The sequence below is a fragment of the Suncus etruscus genome, chromosome 12, assembly GCF_024139225.1.
Source record: "Suncus etruscus isolate mSunEtr1 chromosome 12, mSunEtr1.pri.cur, whole genome shotgun sequence".
Classification (NCBI taxonomy): Eukaryota; Metazoa; Chordata; class Mammalia; order Eulipotyphla; family Soricidae; genus Suncus; species Suncus etruscus.
The window spans coordinates 103,459,908-103,472,941 of NC_064859.1; the positions used below are offsets into that span (position 1 = coordinate 103,459,908).

General features: G+C 63.5%; 1 protein-coding gene across 1 annotated transcript; it reads left to right on the forward strand.

Annotated features, from left to right (window-relative positions):
- The first annotated feature begins 452 nt into the window (after positions 1-452).
- PKDCC (protein kinase domain containing, cytoplasmic) lies at positions 453-7,706 on the forward strand. The gene is made up of 7 exons (XM_049784258.1): positions 453-1,208; positions 4,421-4,543; positions 4,626-4,897; positions 5,318-5,397; positions 5,496-5,603; positions 7,008-7,181; positions 7,275-7,706. The coding sequence occupies exons 1-7, from the start codon at positions 453-455 to the stop codon at positions 7,358-7,360; spliced, it is 1,599 nt and encodes a 532-aa protein (XP_049640215.1). The 3' UTR covers positions 7,361-7,706.
- The last annotated feature ends 5,328 nt before the right edge of the window (positions 7,707-13,034 follow it).

Here is a 13,034-nt window from a genome sequence, read left to right on the forward strand (position 1 = left end):
AGCGCGGGGAGGGCCTGGGCGAGCGGTCAGGCCCCCGGCGGGGAGGGCGCGCGCCCAGCGAGCTGCCCGTCCAGGAGCGCTAGGGACGCGCGCGTCCGGGGCCGCGGGCCCGAGGCTCGGGGCTGGGCGGACTGCCGCCTGCCTCCCTCCCTCCCTCCGTCCCTCCCGCCCGGTGTCCCTCCCTCCCTCCGGGCCGGGCCGCGCCGAGGCGAGGTGGGCGGGCCGCGGAGGCCGGGGGCGGGCCGGGCCGTCTAAGCCCGGCGGGGCCCGGCCTGCGGGGGCAGGGCGCGCGGGGCGGCGGCGGCGGCGGGGCGGGCTCGGACTTCGGGGCGGGCGGCGGGGTCGGCGTCGGGGTCCGGGCCGGGGCGGGCGGCGGGGGCCGGGGCCGGGCCGGGCCGGGCCATGCGCGCGCGGCGGGGCGCGGGGCGCGGGGCCCGGGGCGCCTGAGCGCGATGCGCCGGCGGCGGGCGGCCGTGGCTGCGGGCTTGTGCGCCGCGTTCCTGCTCGGCTCGCTGCTCAACGCGCTGTTCGCGCCGGGCTCGGAGCCGCCGGCCCGGCCCGCGCGGTCCTCGGCCCCCGCGTCCTCCGCGTCCTCCGCGTCCGCCGCGCCCCCCGCGCCCGGCCCGGGCCTCGGCCGCGGCCTCGGCGGGGAGCTGGCGCGGCAGATCCGGGCGCGCCTGGACGAGGTGCGGCGCCTGGCGCGCGTGGGCCCGGGGCGCGGGCTGGGGCGCGGGCTGGGGCTCGGGCTCGGGCGGCCCCCCGAGCGGCGGCGCCTCATGGACCTGGACCTGGACCTGGAGCTGGACCTGGAGCCGGCGCCGGAGCCCCAGTCGGAGCCGGAGCCCGAGCCCGAGCCGGAGCCGGAGCCCCAGTCGGAGCCGGAGCCCGAGCCCGAGCCGGAGCCCCAGTCGGAGCCGGAGCCCGAGCCCGAGCCGGAGCCGCGGCCGCCGCTGCTGGGCTGCGCCGCGCTGCGCCGCTTGTCCGCGGACGCGCGCTACGTGGGCTCGGGCTACACCAAGGCCGTGTACCGGGCGCGCCTGGCGGGCGGCGCGGCCGTGGCGCTCAAGGCCGTGGACCTGGGCGGCCACGACCTGGGCAGCTGCGTGCGCGACTTCGGGGCCCGCCGCGCCTGCTACCGCCTGGCCGCGCACAAGCTGCTCAAGGAGATGGTGCTGCTGCGGCGCCTGCGACACCCCAACGTGCTGCAGGTAGGCGACGGACCAGGGCGGCGGGGTCCCCGGAACTGGGGGTCCTCTGAGTCCCTCGGCAGCCGGCGGGGACGCCTGAGTGGCTACTGGCCGGCCGCGGGGTCTCCACACTCGAGGGCCCCACACCCGGGGCTCCTCTTCACCCCTGAGCAGCCGGCAGGGATGTGGCCGGCTGGTGGAACCGGCCTGGGCGGCTACTGCCCGGCCACAGGGTCTCCAGACTCGGGGTCCCCAGAACTTGGGGTCCTCTTAGTCCCTGAGCAGCCGGCAGGGATGTGGCCGGCTGGTGGAACCGGCCTGGGCGGCTACTGCCCGGCCACAGGGTCTCCAGACTCGGGGTCCCCAGAACTTGGGGTCCTCTTAGTCCCTGAGCAGCCGGCAGGGATGTGGCCGCGGTGACCGGCTGGTGGAACCGGCCTGGGCGGCTACTGCCCGGCCACAGGGTCTCCAGACTCGGGGTCCCCAGAACTTGGGGTCCTCTTAGTCCCTGAGCAGCCGGCAGGGATGTGGCCGCGGTGACCGGCTGGTGGAACCGGCCTGGGCGGCTACTGCCCGGCCACAGGGTCTCCAGACTCGGGGTCCCCAGAACTTGGGGTCCTCTTAGTCCCTGAGCAGCCGGCAGGGATGTGGCCGGCTGGTGGAACCGGCCTGGGCGGCTACTGCCCGGCCACAGGGTCTCCAGACTCGGGGTCCCCAGAACTTGGGGTCCTCTTCATCCTTCAGCAGCCGGCGGGGTCTCCACACTCGGAGTCCCCACACCCGGGGCTCCTCTTCATCCCTGAGCAGCCGGCAGGGATGTGGCCGGCTGGTGGAACCGGCCTGGGCGGCAACTGGCCGGCCACAGGGTCTCCAGACTCGGGGTCCCCAGAACTTGGGGTCCTCTTAGTCCCTGAGCAGCCGGCAGGGATGTGGCCGCGGTGACCGGCTGGTGGAACCGGCCTGGGCGGCTACTGCCCGGCCACAGGGTCTCCAGACTCAGGGCCCCCAGAACTTGGGGTCCTCTTCATCCCTGAGCAGCCGGCAGGGATGCACACGAGGTGACAGGCTGGTCCCCGAATCCCGGGAGAGAGGCTCCTTCTTCCGTCCACCCTAGCAAGCAAGCGAGCGGCATCTCATCTCGTCCCGCTTTCCACTGGGGCACATCGGAGAAAAAGCTTTCTCGGGACCCTGTCTTTGCAAAGGGGACCCCGCCCTCCTCACCCAGAAGCCGCTTGCTGGAACTGGGGAGGGACTTGGACGCAGGAGAGGCCGTGTGACCCCCGTGACCCTCGAGGCTCGGGAGACCTTCCAGGACTCTGCTCAAGGCCAGGTTGAGGCCTGCGTGTCCAGCCCTGCCTATCCGTCACCCCAACTTCGAGCGTGCTCCCCACCTACAAGTGTGCCAGGTCAAGCACTGGCCGGCCACTGCTTGTCCAGGGAGGGGACACGCAACTCCTTGGTCCCCTCACAAGTGTGAGTGTCTTGAGTCTGGCATTGCCCTGCACCTCTAAGTCTGTTCCTCTTGGGGTCCCAGGGACCCACACCCCTAAGTCTGTTTTCCTCTTGGGCCTCTCCGGGACGCGTTCCTCCGTGCTTAGGTTAGGGTGTGCAAGCCGCCCCACTTTAGCCCACACACCCCCACAGAGAGAACCCAAAACCTCATGAGCCTGGGCGGGCCCTGAGCCCAGAACTCGGACCAGAGAAGTTATTTATACCCCTTAGCCGCCAACTCTGGGCCTTGGGGTGCAGCAAGGCCTGGGGCACCCCACACTTTTCCAGAACAGCAGTGCACACGGGTTACGTGGCCTTGCACACTGGGAGGGTCTCCTTCCCTTCCCTTCCTTTCCTCTCCCTTCCTTGCCTTCCTATCCATCCCGTCCCGTGGCTCTGGGGAACTTTCTAGAACTTTCTGGGGCAAGAGCCGGGTCCAGAACTGGTGGAAAAGATCCTTAGCAGGCCCGAGATGCGTCTGGCCAGGCCCAAGGCCAGTTGGAGTTGGAGGGTGACGCCTCTCGCATCCCGCCTGCTGACCCCTCACAGCTGGGCCTCCCTCGGCCCAGAGCACCCAGAAAACAGGATGTGGCGGTGCCTGTCCTCAGTTCTCCGCAGCGGTCCAGGAGAGGTGCAGGCCTTCCCCAGGCACCCCATCCCGGCTCCCCCTGACCCCCAGCCCAGGGCCACCGCCCAGCCGCCAGCCAGGGACTCGGCCACAGGAAGTGCCTGCGGGAACTGGAAGTGATGTTGGACTCTCCAGAGCGTTTGCTTCCTGGCCGGGAGGAGGAGAGAAGGGGGACCCCGGCCCCTCCCTGAAGCCCTGCAGAGGGGCCTGAGCTCTCCCGGGAACCAACCGTCCATCACGGGGCCGGCTGCCAGGGCCGGGGTCAAAGGGCAGGGGCCTCCCCTCCCTCTCCAGCCCCTCAGCACCCTCTCCTCCCCGCCCTCCTCCCTCCTCTCCGCTTGCCCTGTGCCCAGGGATGGCCAGCCCAGGGCAGGGTCTCTCTCTTTCTTGAGGGTGTTGATTAATACCTCGTTAACAGCGGGTTAACGACCTCCGGGTGTTTAATAGAATTCAGCAGGTCCCCACAAAGCTCGAGCGAGAGGGGCCAGGGAAACGAGAACCAGGCCCTGGATGGCCCTCCCTCCCTCCCTCCCTCCCTCCCTCCCTCCCGGCTGCAAGGACGGTGTTCCTGGGCAGCCTGAGTGTGGCAGGGTCCCTGCGCTGGGACTCGGATGGGCCTGGCTGGGCTGCAGAGGGTCGCTGTGCAGCCCGTGTCCCCGAGACCCAGGCCCTGCACACAGGGTTTCCCTCCCTCGAATCAGAGACCCTTCCGGTGGCCCCATTATCCAAGGCCCCTCACTGATCCCCCATCTGGGATCACCAGCAGGAATCAGCCTCGCCCCTCCCTAAGGGTTCATAACGTCCTAAATCTTCCCTGTGGGATCTTGCCAAAGCGTCCCCAGGACCCTCTACCGGTCCCCAAAGCCTGAGCTAAGGAGGCCAAAACTTCCACTTTGGGATTTGGGTGAATTTGAGCCTTGGCTGCTCTGTGACCTTCAGCGAGGAGTATGACCTTATGGGGCCCCTCAGGGAGGCCTCGGGACCCCGAGAGGACTCAGGAGCGGCAGACGTGTGGCGAGTCTGCACAGCCGGGTCCTAGGGTGTGGGCCAAAGATGGGTGAGTTTCCTCCCCCCACTCGTGCCCTGCGACCTCACGACCTTGCCCTGTCCCCAGCTCTACGGCTACTGCTACCAGGATAGCGAGGGCATCCCGGACACGCTGACCACCATCACTGAGCTGGGCACGCCCGTGGACATGATCCAGCTGCTGCAGACGGCCTGGGAGGACCGATTTCGGGTGAGGCTCCGTGGGGCATGGGAGCAGGGGGACGCTGTTGGGGGGCACCAGTGCGAACCTGCGTGCTCCCCCTCCCCCACAGATCTGCCTGAGCCTGGGCCGGCTGCTGAACCACCTGGCCCACTCGCCCCTGGGCTCCGTCACACTGCTGGACTTCCGGCCACGGCAGTTTGTGCTGGTGAACGGGGAGCTCAAGGTCACCGACCTGGACGACGCGCGCGTGGACGAGACGCAGTGCGCCAGCCACGCCGACTGCACCCTCGAGTTCCCCGCCAGGAACTTCAGCCTGGCCTGCTCGGCCCAGGGCCTCTGCGAGGGCATGAACGAGAAACGCAACCTCTACAATGCCTACAGGTGGGCAGAGGGCCGGCCGGCCTGAGAGTGGGCATCGAAGACCAGTCGTGGGGGGGGCGACTCCCCATGTCCAGGCTGAAAATAAACCAGGGACACAGAGTGGAGGCAGGGCGGCAGCTGGAGAGATCTTAAAATAGCGCCCAGTTCAGCACCCAGGCCAGACACACGCTGCCCTTCTCACCCCGCCTGCCCTCCGCACCCCACCGGCCCTGATCCCCACCCGAGGGCCACAGTGGAACATCTGCAAGGACCACGAGGGGAGGTCAGGCCCCAAGTCCCCTTGACTAGTAGGCACTGTGCCTGGGCCCAGTGCCACGTCCGAGGGGGCCCAGTGTGAGGCGTCAGTCAGAAGGGCAGCTCACCCGGGTGTGGGGACACTGCAGGGCATCAGTCGCCATCAGCCGCCCGACGTGTCCGCAGGTTCTTCTTCACGTACCTGCTGCCACACAGTGCCCCGCCCGCACTCCGGCCCCTGCTGGACGAGATCGTCAATGCCACAGGTGAGCCTGCTGCGCCTGCCCCGTGCCACAGAACCAGAAGCCTCCCCACAGGTGGGCTGGCAGGCACGAGCTGGCCTCCACCGCTGCTGTCCCTGCAGGAGAGCTGGCCTGGGACGCGGCCGAGACGCTGGCGCAGCTGGAGAAGGTGCTGCACCTGTACCGCAGTGGCCAGTACCTGCACGACCTCTCTCAGCCCCGGCCCCACGGTGAGTGCTCCCGGGGTTCCCAGTGCCCCGTCTGCACCGGCTCTGTGTCCCCATCATGGGCTTGGAGTCACAGTTCGGTGTCATAGACTCTGTGACAGGAGCTCCATGTTACAGGATCCATGTACCATAGGCTCCGTGTCATTGATTCTGTGCCATAGGCTCTGTGTATTATCAGCTCCATGTCTGATAACAGGTACTGAAGCGTCATGTCTCAGATTCCATGTCACAGTTTTCATGTCACAGACTCCATTGTCCCATCTCCATGTTATAGGCTCCATGTCAGAGGTCCCATGGATAGAACTTTTGGTCATGGGCTCCATGTCCCGGCCCCTCAGTTTTCCATGTTGTCTGCCATGGCAACTCCCCTGACACACCTGTCGGGAACCAGGACCCGGCAGTTCTGCGGCCTCCTGGGGCAGCGCTGCACGTGGACACATGGATGGGAGCACCCGAGGGGTGGACCTAGCCCAGCAGGGCAGAGGCAGGCAACTCTGGCTTCAGCTGCAGCCGGTCTGAGGGGCCGGGGGTGCTCGTTAGCCTGTGAGTAAAGTTTAACGAGGTAAACAATGGCCGCTGTGTCCCTGAGGAAGCAGTTTCCAGGCCGTAAATCAGCCGGACTTTGCTCTCTGCTCTGGAAGAGAAGGGGACGGGCCAGGGCCAGGTCCTGCCTTATCGCTCAGGGTACCCCGTGGGGCCCAGGGCAGAGCCCCCTGTTTGCTCCCAGGTCCACTGGCCAGTGTGTGACTTCAGAACACCCTCTCCCAGTGCCTGCTAATCCAGGACACAGCCACTGCAGGACCCAGAACCAGGGCAAAGAGCGGGCAAGGGGGGGCTGAGCTCTGCCCCCTCCAGAATGTGAAGGGCCAGACCTCGACGCAGGGCTGACTCCCCTGATATGGACACACATACATGTATGCACATGAACTACACATGTAGCTAGGCTGGTATAGGCACCTATGTGTGTAACCATGTACACAAAGATGTGTATAAACGTGTGTTGTGTGTTTGTTTGTGTGTATACACATATTTTCATGCACATGAACAGATGCATCTGTACAATACCCACACATTTACACATGGTGTGTATGTATTTTGCTATGTACACTTGTGTGTCTGTATGTTGGGTCCAGATATGTCACACACTTGCATGTTCATGTATGTAGTTGTGCCACACACGTGACATGACACCTTCATGCACATAGTGACACGGTCACTCCACCCGCACACAGGCATACATGTTTGCATGTCAGGTCACATAGGCACATGTCTGCCCCATGCAGCTGGTTGGAAGGTGCAGGAGAAGCTCTCTCTGCTCCCAGCCCTTCGTCCAAGCACCCCCAGGCTGGCCTTGGGGGTTGGGGGGGTCAGGCCTGCAGGCAGGTGCTCAGCCCCCTGCGTCCCCAGAGTACCGGCGCCTGGACCGCAGCTCCGTGCCGCACGAGGACTTCCGCTGCTGGCCGTCCTACCAGCACGATGGCTGCCTCCTGTCCGTCTTCAACCTGGCCGAGGCCCAGCGCGTCTGTGACAGTCACGCCCAGTGCCGTGCCTTCGTGCTCACCGACCAGACTACCTGGACCGGTGAGCCGGGGCAGAGCCAGCCGTCCTGGGGGAGGATGGGGCCCGCAATGTGTGGGTGCTCCTCTCAACACGCACCCCCTTTCGCTGTGCCAGGCCGGCAGCTGGTGTTCTTCAAGACGGGCTGGAGCCACGTGGTGCCCGACGCCAACAGGACCACGTACGTGCGGGCCGCGGGCTGACCTGACCGGGGCGTGCGTGCAGCAGACACCTGGGCACTTGAGGCCCAGGACAAGGTGCAATAAGCCAATGTGAAATGTGAGTCGCCCGGGCGGGCGTGTGGCATCCTGCGAGCCTGGTGCCGGCCGTGCCCGGAGCGGCCTCGGAGAATGTAGCTGGGCCCTGCAGCCGCCACACGGACACGCGGGGCCTGAGCCTGAGCCGCCGAAACCGGCGCGTCTGAGCCAGGAGCCGGGTGGTGGCTGTGTTGCCTCATTTGCTTTCAGTGAAAGCGGGCGCTGCCCCCGACTGTACCCCCGAGATTTTGTACTTCCTGTTCGTTAAATGTTTATTTTTGTATAAAAATAAAAAGGAGGGGCTGGAGAGATAGCATGGAGGTAAGGTGTTTGCCTTTCATGCAGAAGGTCATCAGTTCGAATCCCGGCGTCCCATAGGGTCCCCCGTGCCTGCCAGGAGCCAGGAATAATCCCTGAGCACTACCGGGTGTGACCCAAAAAATCACAAAAAATAAATAAATAAATTAAAAGGAAACATCGAAAAGATCGGTGAATAAAGACGTTTCATGCAGGACTTGGTGGGATCAGTGAGTAAGTCACGAGGTCACCCAGCCTCGCACAAAGCCAGCCTACACCATGGCCCACAAGACACCAGAGTTCCTCACAGACATTCTGGGGTCCTGCCCCCCATGTCGCTCCCCAAGGTCCCACCTCACCCCTTCCCACCCTGAGGTTTAGTCCCAGCCAGGGTCCTTGCAGCCAGCTCATGTTGGGACCCCTAAAGGGAGTCTCAGTCGCACCCGGTGACTGTCACCCAGCCCCTCCTTGCACTCTGCATGGTGTAGCCTGGAGTTGCCCCTTTGGCCTTGGGGGGCTGGAGCAGACAAGGACTGAGACCACCTGCCTCTGGAGCCCCCAAGCCTCCATTACAAGGCTGTACCTTCACTGGGAGGGTACCCCAGAACCCGCAGAGGGGCAGAGCAGGGACAGTGGGGCTTGCCTGGTCTCTGCCCTCCACCTCTGCTGCCAGTTCCCCTGCAGATCTTCGGGTGGTGCTGCTTCTAGCCGTTTCCAGAGTAGGAACTCCTGATCTGAAGGAGCCATAACTGGGCCAGCAGGAGGTCTGAGAGGAGCCCCCTGCTGGATGGGGCCAACCTCAGCCTGCAGGTCTGGGGCTGGGACAGAGGAAAGTGGGGAGAAAGGGAGGGAGAAGAAAGATGGAGAGACATGGTCCCCACCAGCTGTTTTGTGTCCCCTCTCTGTCCCCATCTCTGCCCCTCCCACCCCCCATGTCGAGGGGTCCAAGTGTGTCCTCCCTCTGGCGACCCTCAACAGGGCCCAGTTGGAAGTGCCATTGCTTCCTGGCACGGAACTGCCCACACGCCGGGTAAGTAACGAGCTCAAGGCATTGGGCACGATAGCTATAAAGCCGCAGATAAAGTGGATCCAGTTCAGGGTACAGGACCCCAAGCCCTTCCATGGATGGTCGCTGAGATTTTCAAACCAGAAGCATCCAGAGTAGTTGACCATCTGTCCTGAACCACCTCTCAGAGACAGGGCAGGCGCGAACAACCTCACGGCTGCAGATGCCTGAATAACTTCTCACAGCTGCAGACATATCTACTAGCATAGAATCGGCACCAGGGCAGACAAACAACCTCAGTCAATCTCCTCTCTGTCCCTCCAGCTCTCCAGGGCAACAGGAAGAGGGTCTCCGGGCCACGGTGTCGCCCCAGGGTTCCCAGCCAGCCAGGAGCAGGGCTGGTGCTTGCGTGTGTGTTTAAGAGTCACTCTTTGCACAGACGAGCAGGGGACAATGTTCATGACAGTGACAGCATGGCCTGATGGGCCTAGGACGCTCAGGCACTTTCCCATGTTCCTAACAGCCTTGCCATGTTGTGCTGCTGTGAATAACTCCGTGCCTTGGACCCCGTTCCAGGAACGAGGACCGACTGCAGCTTTCAGCGTCTTGACAGCAGCTCCAGCTTCTAAAAACCTCCAGAGACATGGAGCTGGGGGACAGGTGTGCTCAGTGGCAAACCCATCACAGACCTGGGTGAGGTCTCAGGCACTACACAGGGGCTGGAGGGAGCCTGGAGCAGAGTCAGGCAGTAAGCCTTGAGCACAGAAGTCAGCCATGAATACAGAGCTGGGAATAAGTCCCAAACACAGAGCCAGAAGTGATCTCTGAGCACAGCTCCAGGAGTCAGCCCTGAGCACAGAACCAGGAGTACCAAAACCTAATGTGTGAACGACTAAAGGCAAATGAAACAAGACAGTGGTGGGCAGGACGGCCGTGTGGGTCACACAGGTTTCTCCAAGACTGCAGCTTCTGCTCTGGCATCTCGTCAGATCAGAAAATAAGCTTAAGAGGCCAGAGAGATAGCACAACGGCAGGGCATTTGCCTTGCATGCAACCGATTCAGGACTGGCAATGGTTTGAATCGCAGCATCCCATATGGTCCCCGAGCCTGCCAGGAGCAATTTCTGAGCACAGAGCCAGGAGTAACCCCTGAGCATTGCTGCTCAGAAACCAAAGAAAAATTTGGCCCAGAAAGCAAAAAATAAACTTAGGATGCTACTGGGCAACCAAACCTCACCGAGCCTCTGCTCAGAGTACTCAGAGAGGCTGGTGGAGCATTCAGGCGGCTGATGGGAGCCCCCAGGACAGGGATGAGAAGGCCAAGGGTGCCAGGGGCTGCAGACACACCCTGGGATCCTACATCACCGCCCTCACAGCCCACGTCCCCTTACGTCACTAGGCCAGAGAGAACTGTTGACCACCTATGGAGGACAGGAGTATTCGAGAATGATCCTGTCGCCCTGCCCTGCCCTGCCCCCTCATCGCCTTCTCCTCCTGCTCCACACTATCCCTGCTCAGATCCGGCTCCCTCGGGCCGCATGTGGCCCTGACGCCCCTGCCCATTCCTGCTCTTTTTCGGGGCTCAGACGCGCACAGATGTTTACTTTTACCGTGAGGAGCACGGCGGGGGGCGTCCCTCCAGATGTGGCCCCTTCCCTGCTCCTGCCTCGTCAGCACATCCGCGGTGGGTCCCCCACATGTGGGCGGCATGTGGGCCTCTAGTTGGGGCATCCGGCCCCCTCGAGGCCCAACTCGGCACCTCCCTCTCCTGCCCCCGGACACAAGCCCTTTGTGGGGTACGGACCATCTGTGAGGACCCTAGGGTCCTTTCTGTCAGGGCGGCATCCCCAAAGTCCCAGCCCCCCAATTTCACCTGTGGGGTCTCCTGCCAGGAACCACACACCCGAAGGCTGCTGTAGAGACAGATAGCTATCCCAGGGGCTAAGGGTCCCTCCACTCTGAAGGAACGTTCTGGACCCCATAGGCTGGCCGGGAGGGCAGTGGCGGTCACTCTGCTCTGCCCAGCTCCTCAGCCAGACCGGCGCTCCCCACTGCCTTCACTTCCTGAGGCTTCTGGCAGGGAGCAGGGCCGGAAGAAGACTCAGGTGTGGGGTGCCTGGGGGACGTCCAGGCTTCTCTGGCTGGCAGAAGGGGCATCTGTCAGACATCAGAGGCCTCCCTGGGGTCCCCCAGGGCTCCACTGAAGAGGCGCCCTGTCTGTCCTGTCTGCCCGTGTCCCCAAAGCTGCGACAAACACCCGCAGATGTCACCCCAATGTCCCCAACCCTCAGGAGCTCGAGGCAGGTGCAGGGAGGATCCACCCCAACGGTCCAGTCTGAGGGGAGCATTGGTGGTACTCCAAGGCCATTCGACTTTGCACAAGGAAGTGCCATGGAGGGCACCAGGGCACAACATTTGGGCAGGGGCCATAATCACAAAGTGGGGGGTCCTGTATTCCTGAGTTTGGCCCTGCCCCCCCCCCGAGTCACATGATGTCTAGTGCCTGGGTGCCCATTGCCTCAGTTTCCCTTCTGGTCCTGGGCTCCGAGGGAGCAGGGATGGTGTGCTCTGGAATCCCTCAGGCATCCTGGCTGCTCTGTTCCAGGGCCCGATGGTGGCCAGATCTCAGACTTAGGGATGATGGGAAGGTGGAAGGTCAGAGCCTCTGAGGTGCAGGAGACGCATGCATGGACCCTCGCAAGGCCCATGAGTTACTGGCAAGTCCATGGGGTTCTAACCTGCTGCTTCCTCACAGACTCACCACCCACCCATGAAAGACCAGGCCCAGACGGGGGTCTCAGAGCAGAAGGACATTTGGACTATCAGACAGAACCATGAAACCAGGTCATGAGACAAGACAGTGGAGTGCTAGGGCAGGAAGAGGCTGCATGGCTGAGACTGACCAAGGCCTGATGCATTTCAGCCCAGTGACTGACCCCAATGCTGGTCCCTGGAAGAGCCACGAGGAAGCCTGATATGGTGACTGTGACCCCCCCCAAAATCTCCCCCTCTCTGAGAAGCAGTTGCCTGGCCATTGCCCGCTCCCCAACCAGCTGGGTGCCCCCATGTTTGTCCTGCTGTCAGCTGTCCAGCCATCTCTGTGCCCTCAGCCTTGCACTTTCTTCTCATCCACTTCCTATGGCCACCCTCAGACACGAGCCCCCGGATCCCACCCTGAGTCCCTGGACCTCTCCCTGAGCCACCAGATCCACTATGAGCCCCCAGACCTCTTTCCTGAACCCCCAGACCTCACCCTGAGTCCCCAGACCCTACCCTGAGCCATCAGATCTTGCCCTGAGCCCCCAGAGCCCCATGCTGAGCTCTAGACCTCCACGCAGAGCCCTCAGGCCCCCACAGTGCCAACTGCTACTGCCCAACCCCATAGGGTCCCCCACAGCCCATGTCCCCTCCGTGGTCCCACACACCACCAACCCCCCAGGCCCTTGGGGCTGTGTCCAGGTCCCCGGGGCAGAACAGGACTGACTGGCAGGGTGTCCAGTGGCTGAGTCTGGACACAAGTCTCACGACTGCCCCAGGCTAATCCCACTGGGCCCAGCACCCCTTGCCAGAACCGGGCAGAGCTCATCTGAAACAGCAGATCTCACTGGGCTTGAAGTGGGTCTGGGAGCCTGGAGGGAGGTAGTTCCCGGTCCTGCTGAGTGTGGCACTGCTAGGCACCTGGCTGTGGGCCTGGACGGGTCATCTGGGCCTCAGTTTCTCCAAGAACCCAAGGCGCGAACCTGAGTTGGACTTGTGGACTTGTCCCAAGGAGTATAAGGAAGAGGGCTCAGCTCTCTGCACCCCTCAGTCTCCTCTCCCACAGCGGCCACTGAGTCAGTAGTCAGGTCAGCACTGATGAGACATCTCGGGTGTCCCGGAGCACTAGGGTGGGAGTGAGCAAAGGGCCTAAATGATTTATTTACAGGGAGCTAGTGAGCCAGTGGCAGGGGCAGCCTAGTCTGGGGAGACTCAGAACAAGTAGGGGGTCCCTTTGGGCAGTGTGGGGGGACCACCGATCCACAGGCTTCTATAACCGCTGCAAACAACCCTCCTTCTTTCTGGGGTACCCCAGCCCTCTTTTGTATGTAGCAGGCTGGCTTTGGGATGCCAGTGAGAGGGGCCCCACGGCTCTCTGCTGGTACCCTTCAAGAACCCCCATGAGGGGGCAGTACTGGAGGAGGCGACTGTCCCCCCTTCAGCCCCCTCCAGGAACTCCCTCTAGGCCCTCCAGCCCCATCCAGCCCAGTCCAGTCCTGTCCAGTCTTGTCCAGTCCCGTCCAGCCAGTCCAGCCCCATTCAGTCTCCTCCAGCTCCGTC

Bases quoted from the DNA above. Each gene is read 5' to 3' on its own strand.
- PKDCC (XM_049784258.1), top strand. From the start codon at position 453: ATGCGCCGGCGGCGGGCGGCCGTGGCTGCGGGCTTGTGCGCCGCGTTC. The intron at 5,398-5,495 runs GTGAGCCTGCTG...CTGTCCCTGCAG, and splicing joins CGAGATCGTCAATGCCACAG to GAGAGCTGGCCTGGGACGCG. The intron at 5,604-7,007 runs GTGAGTGCTCCC...CTGCGTCCCCAG, and splicing joins CTCTCAGCCCCGGCCCCACG to AGTACCGGCGCCTGGACCGC.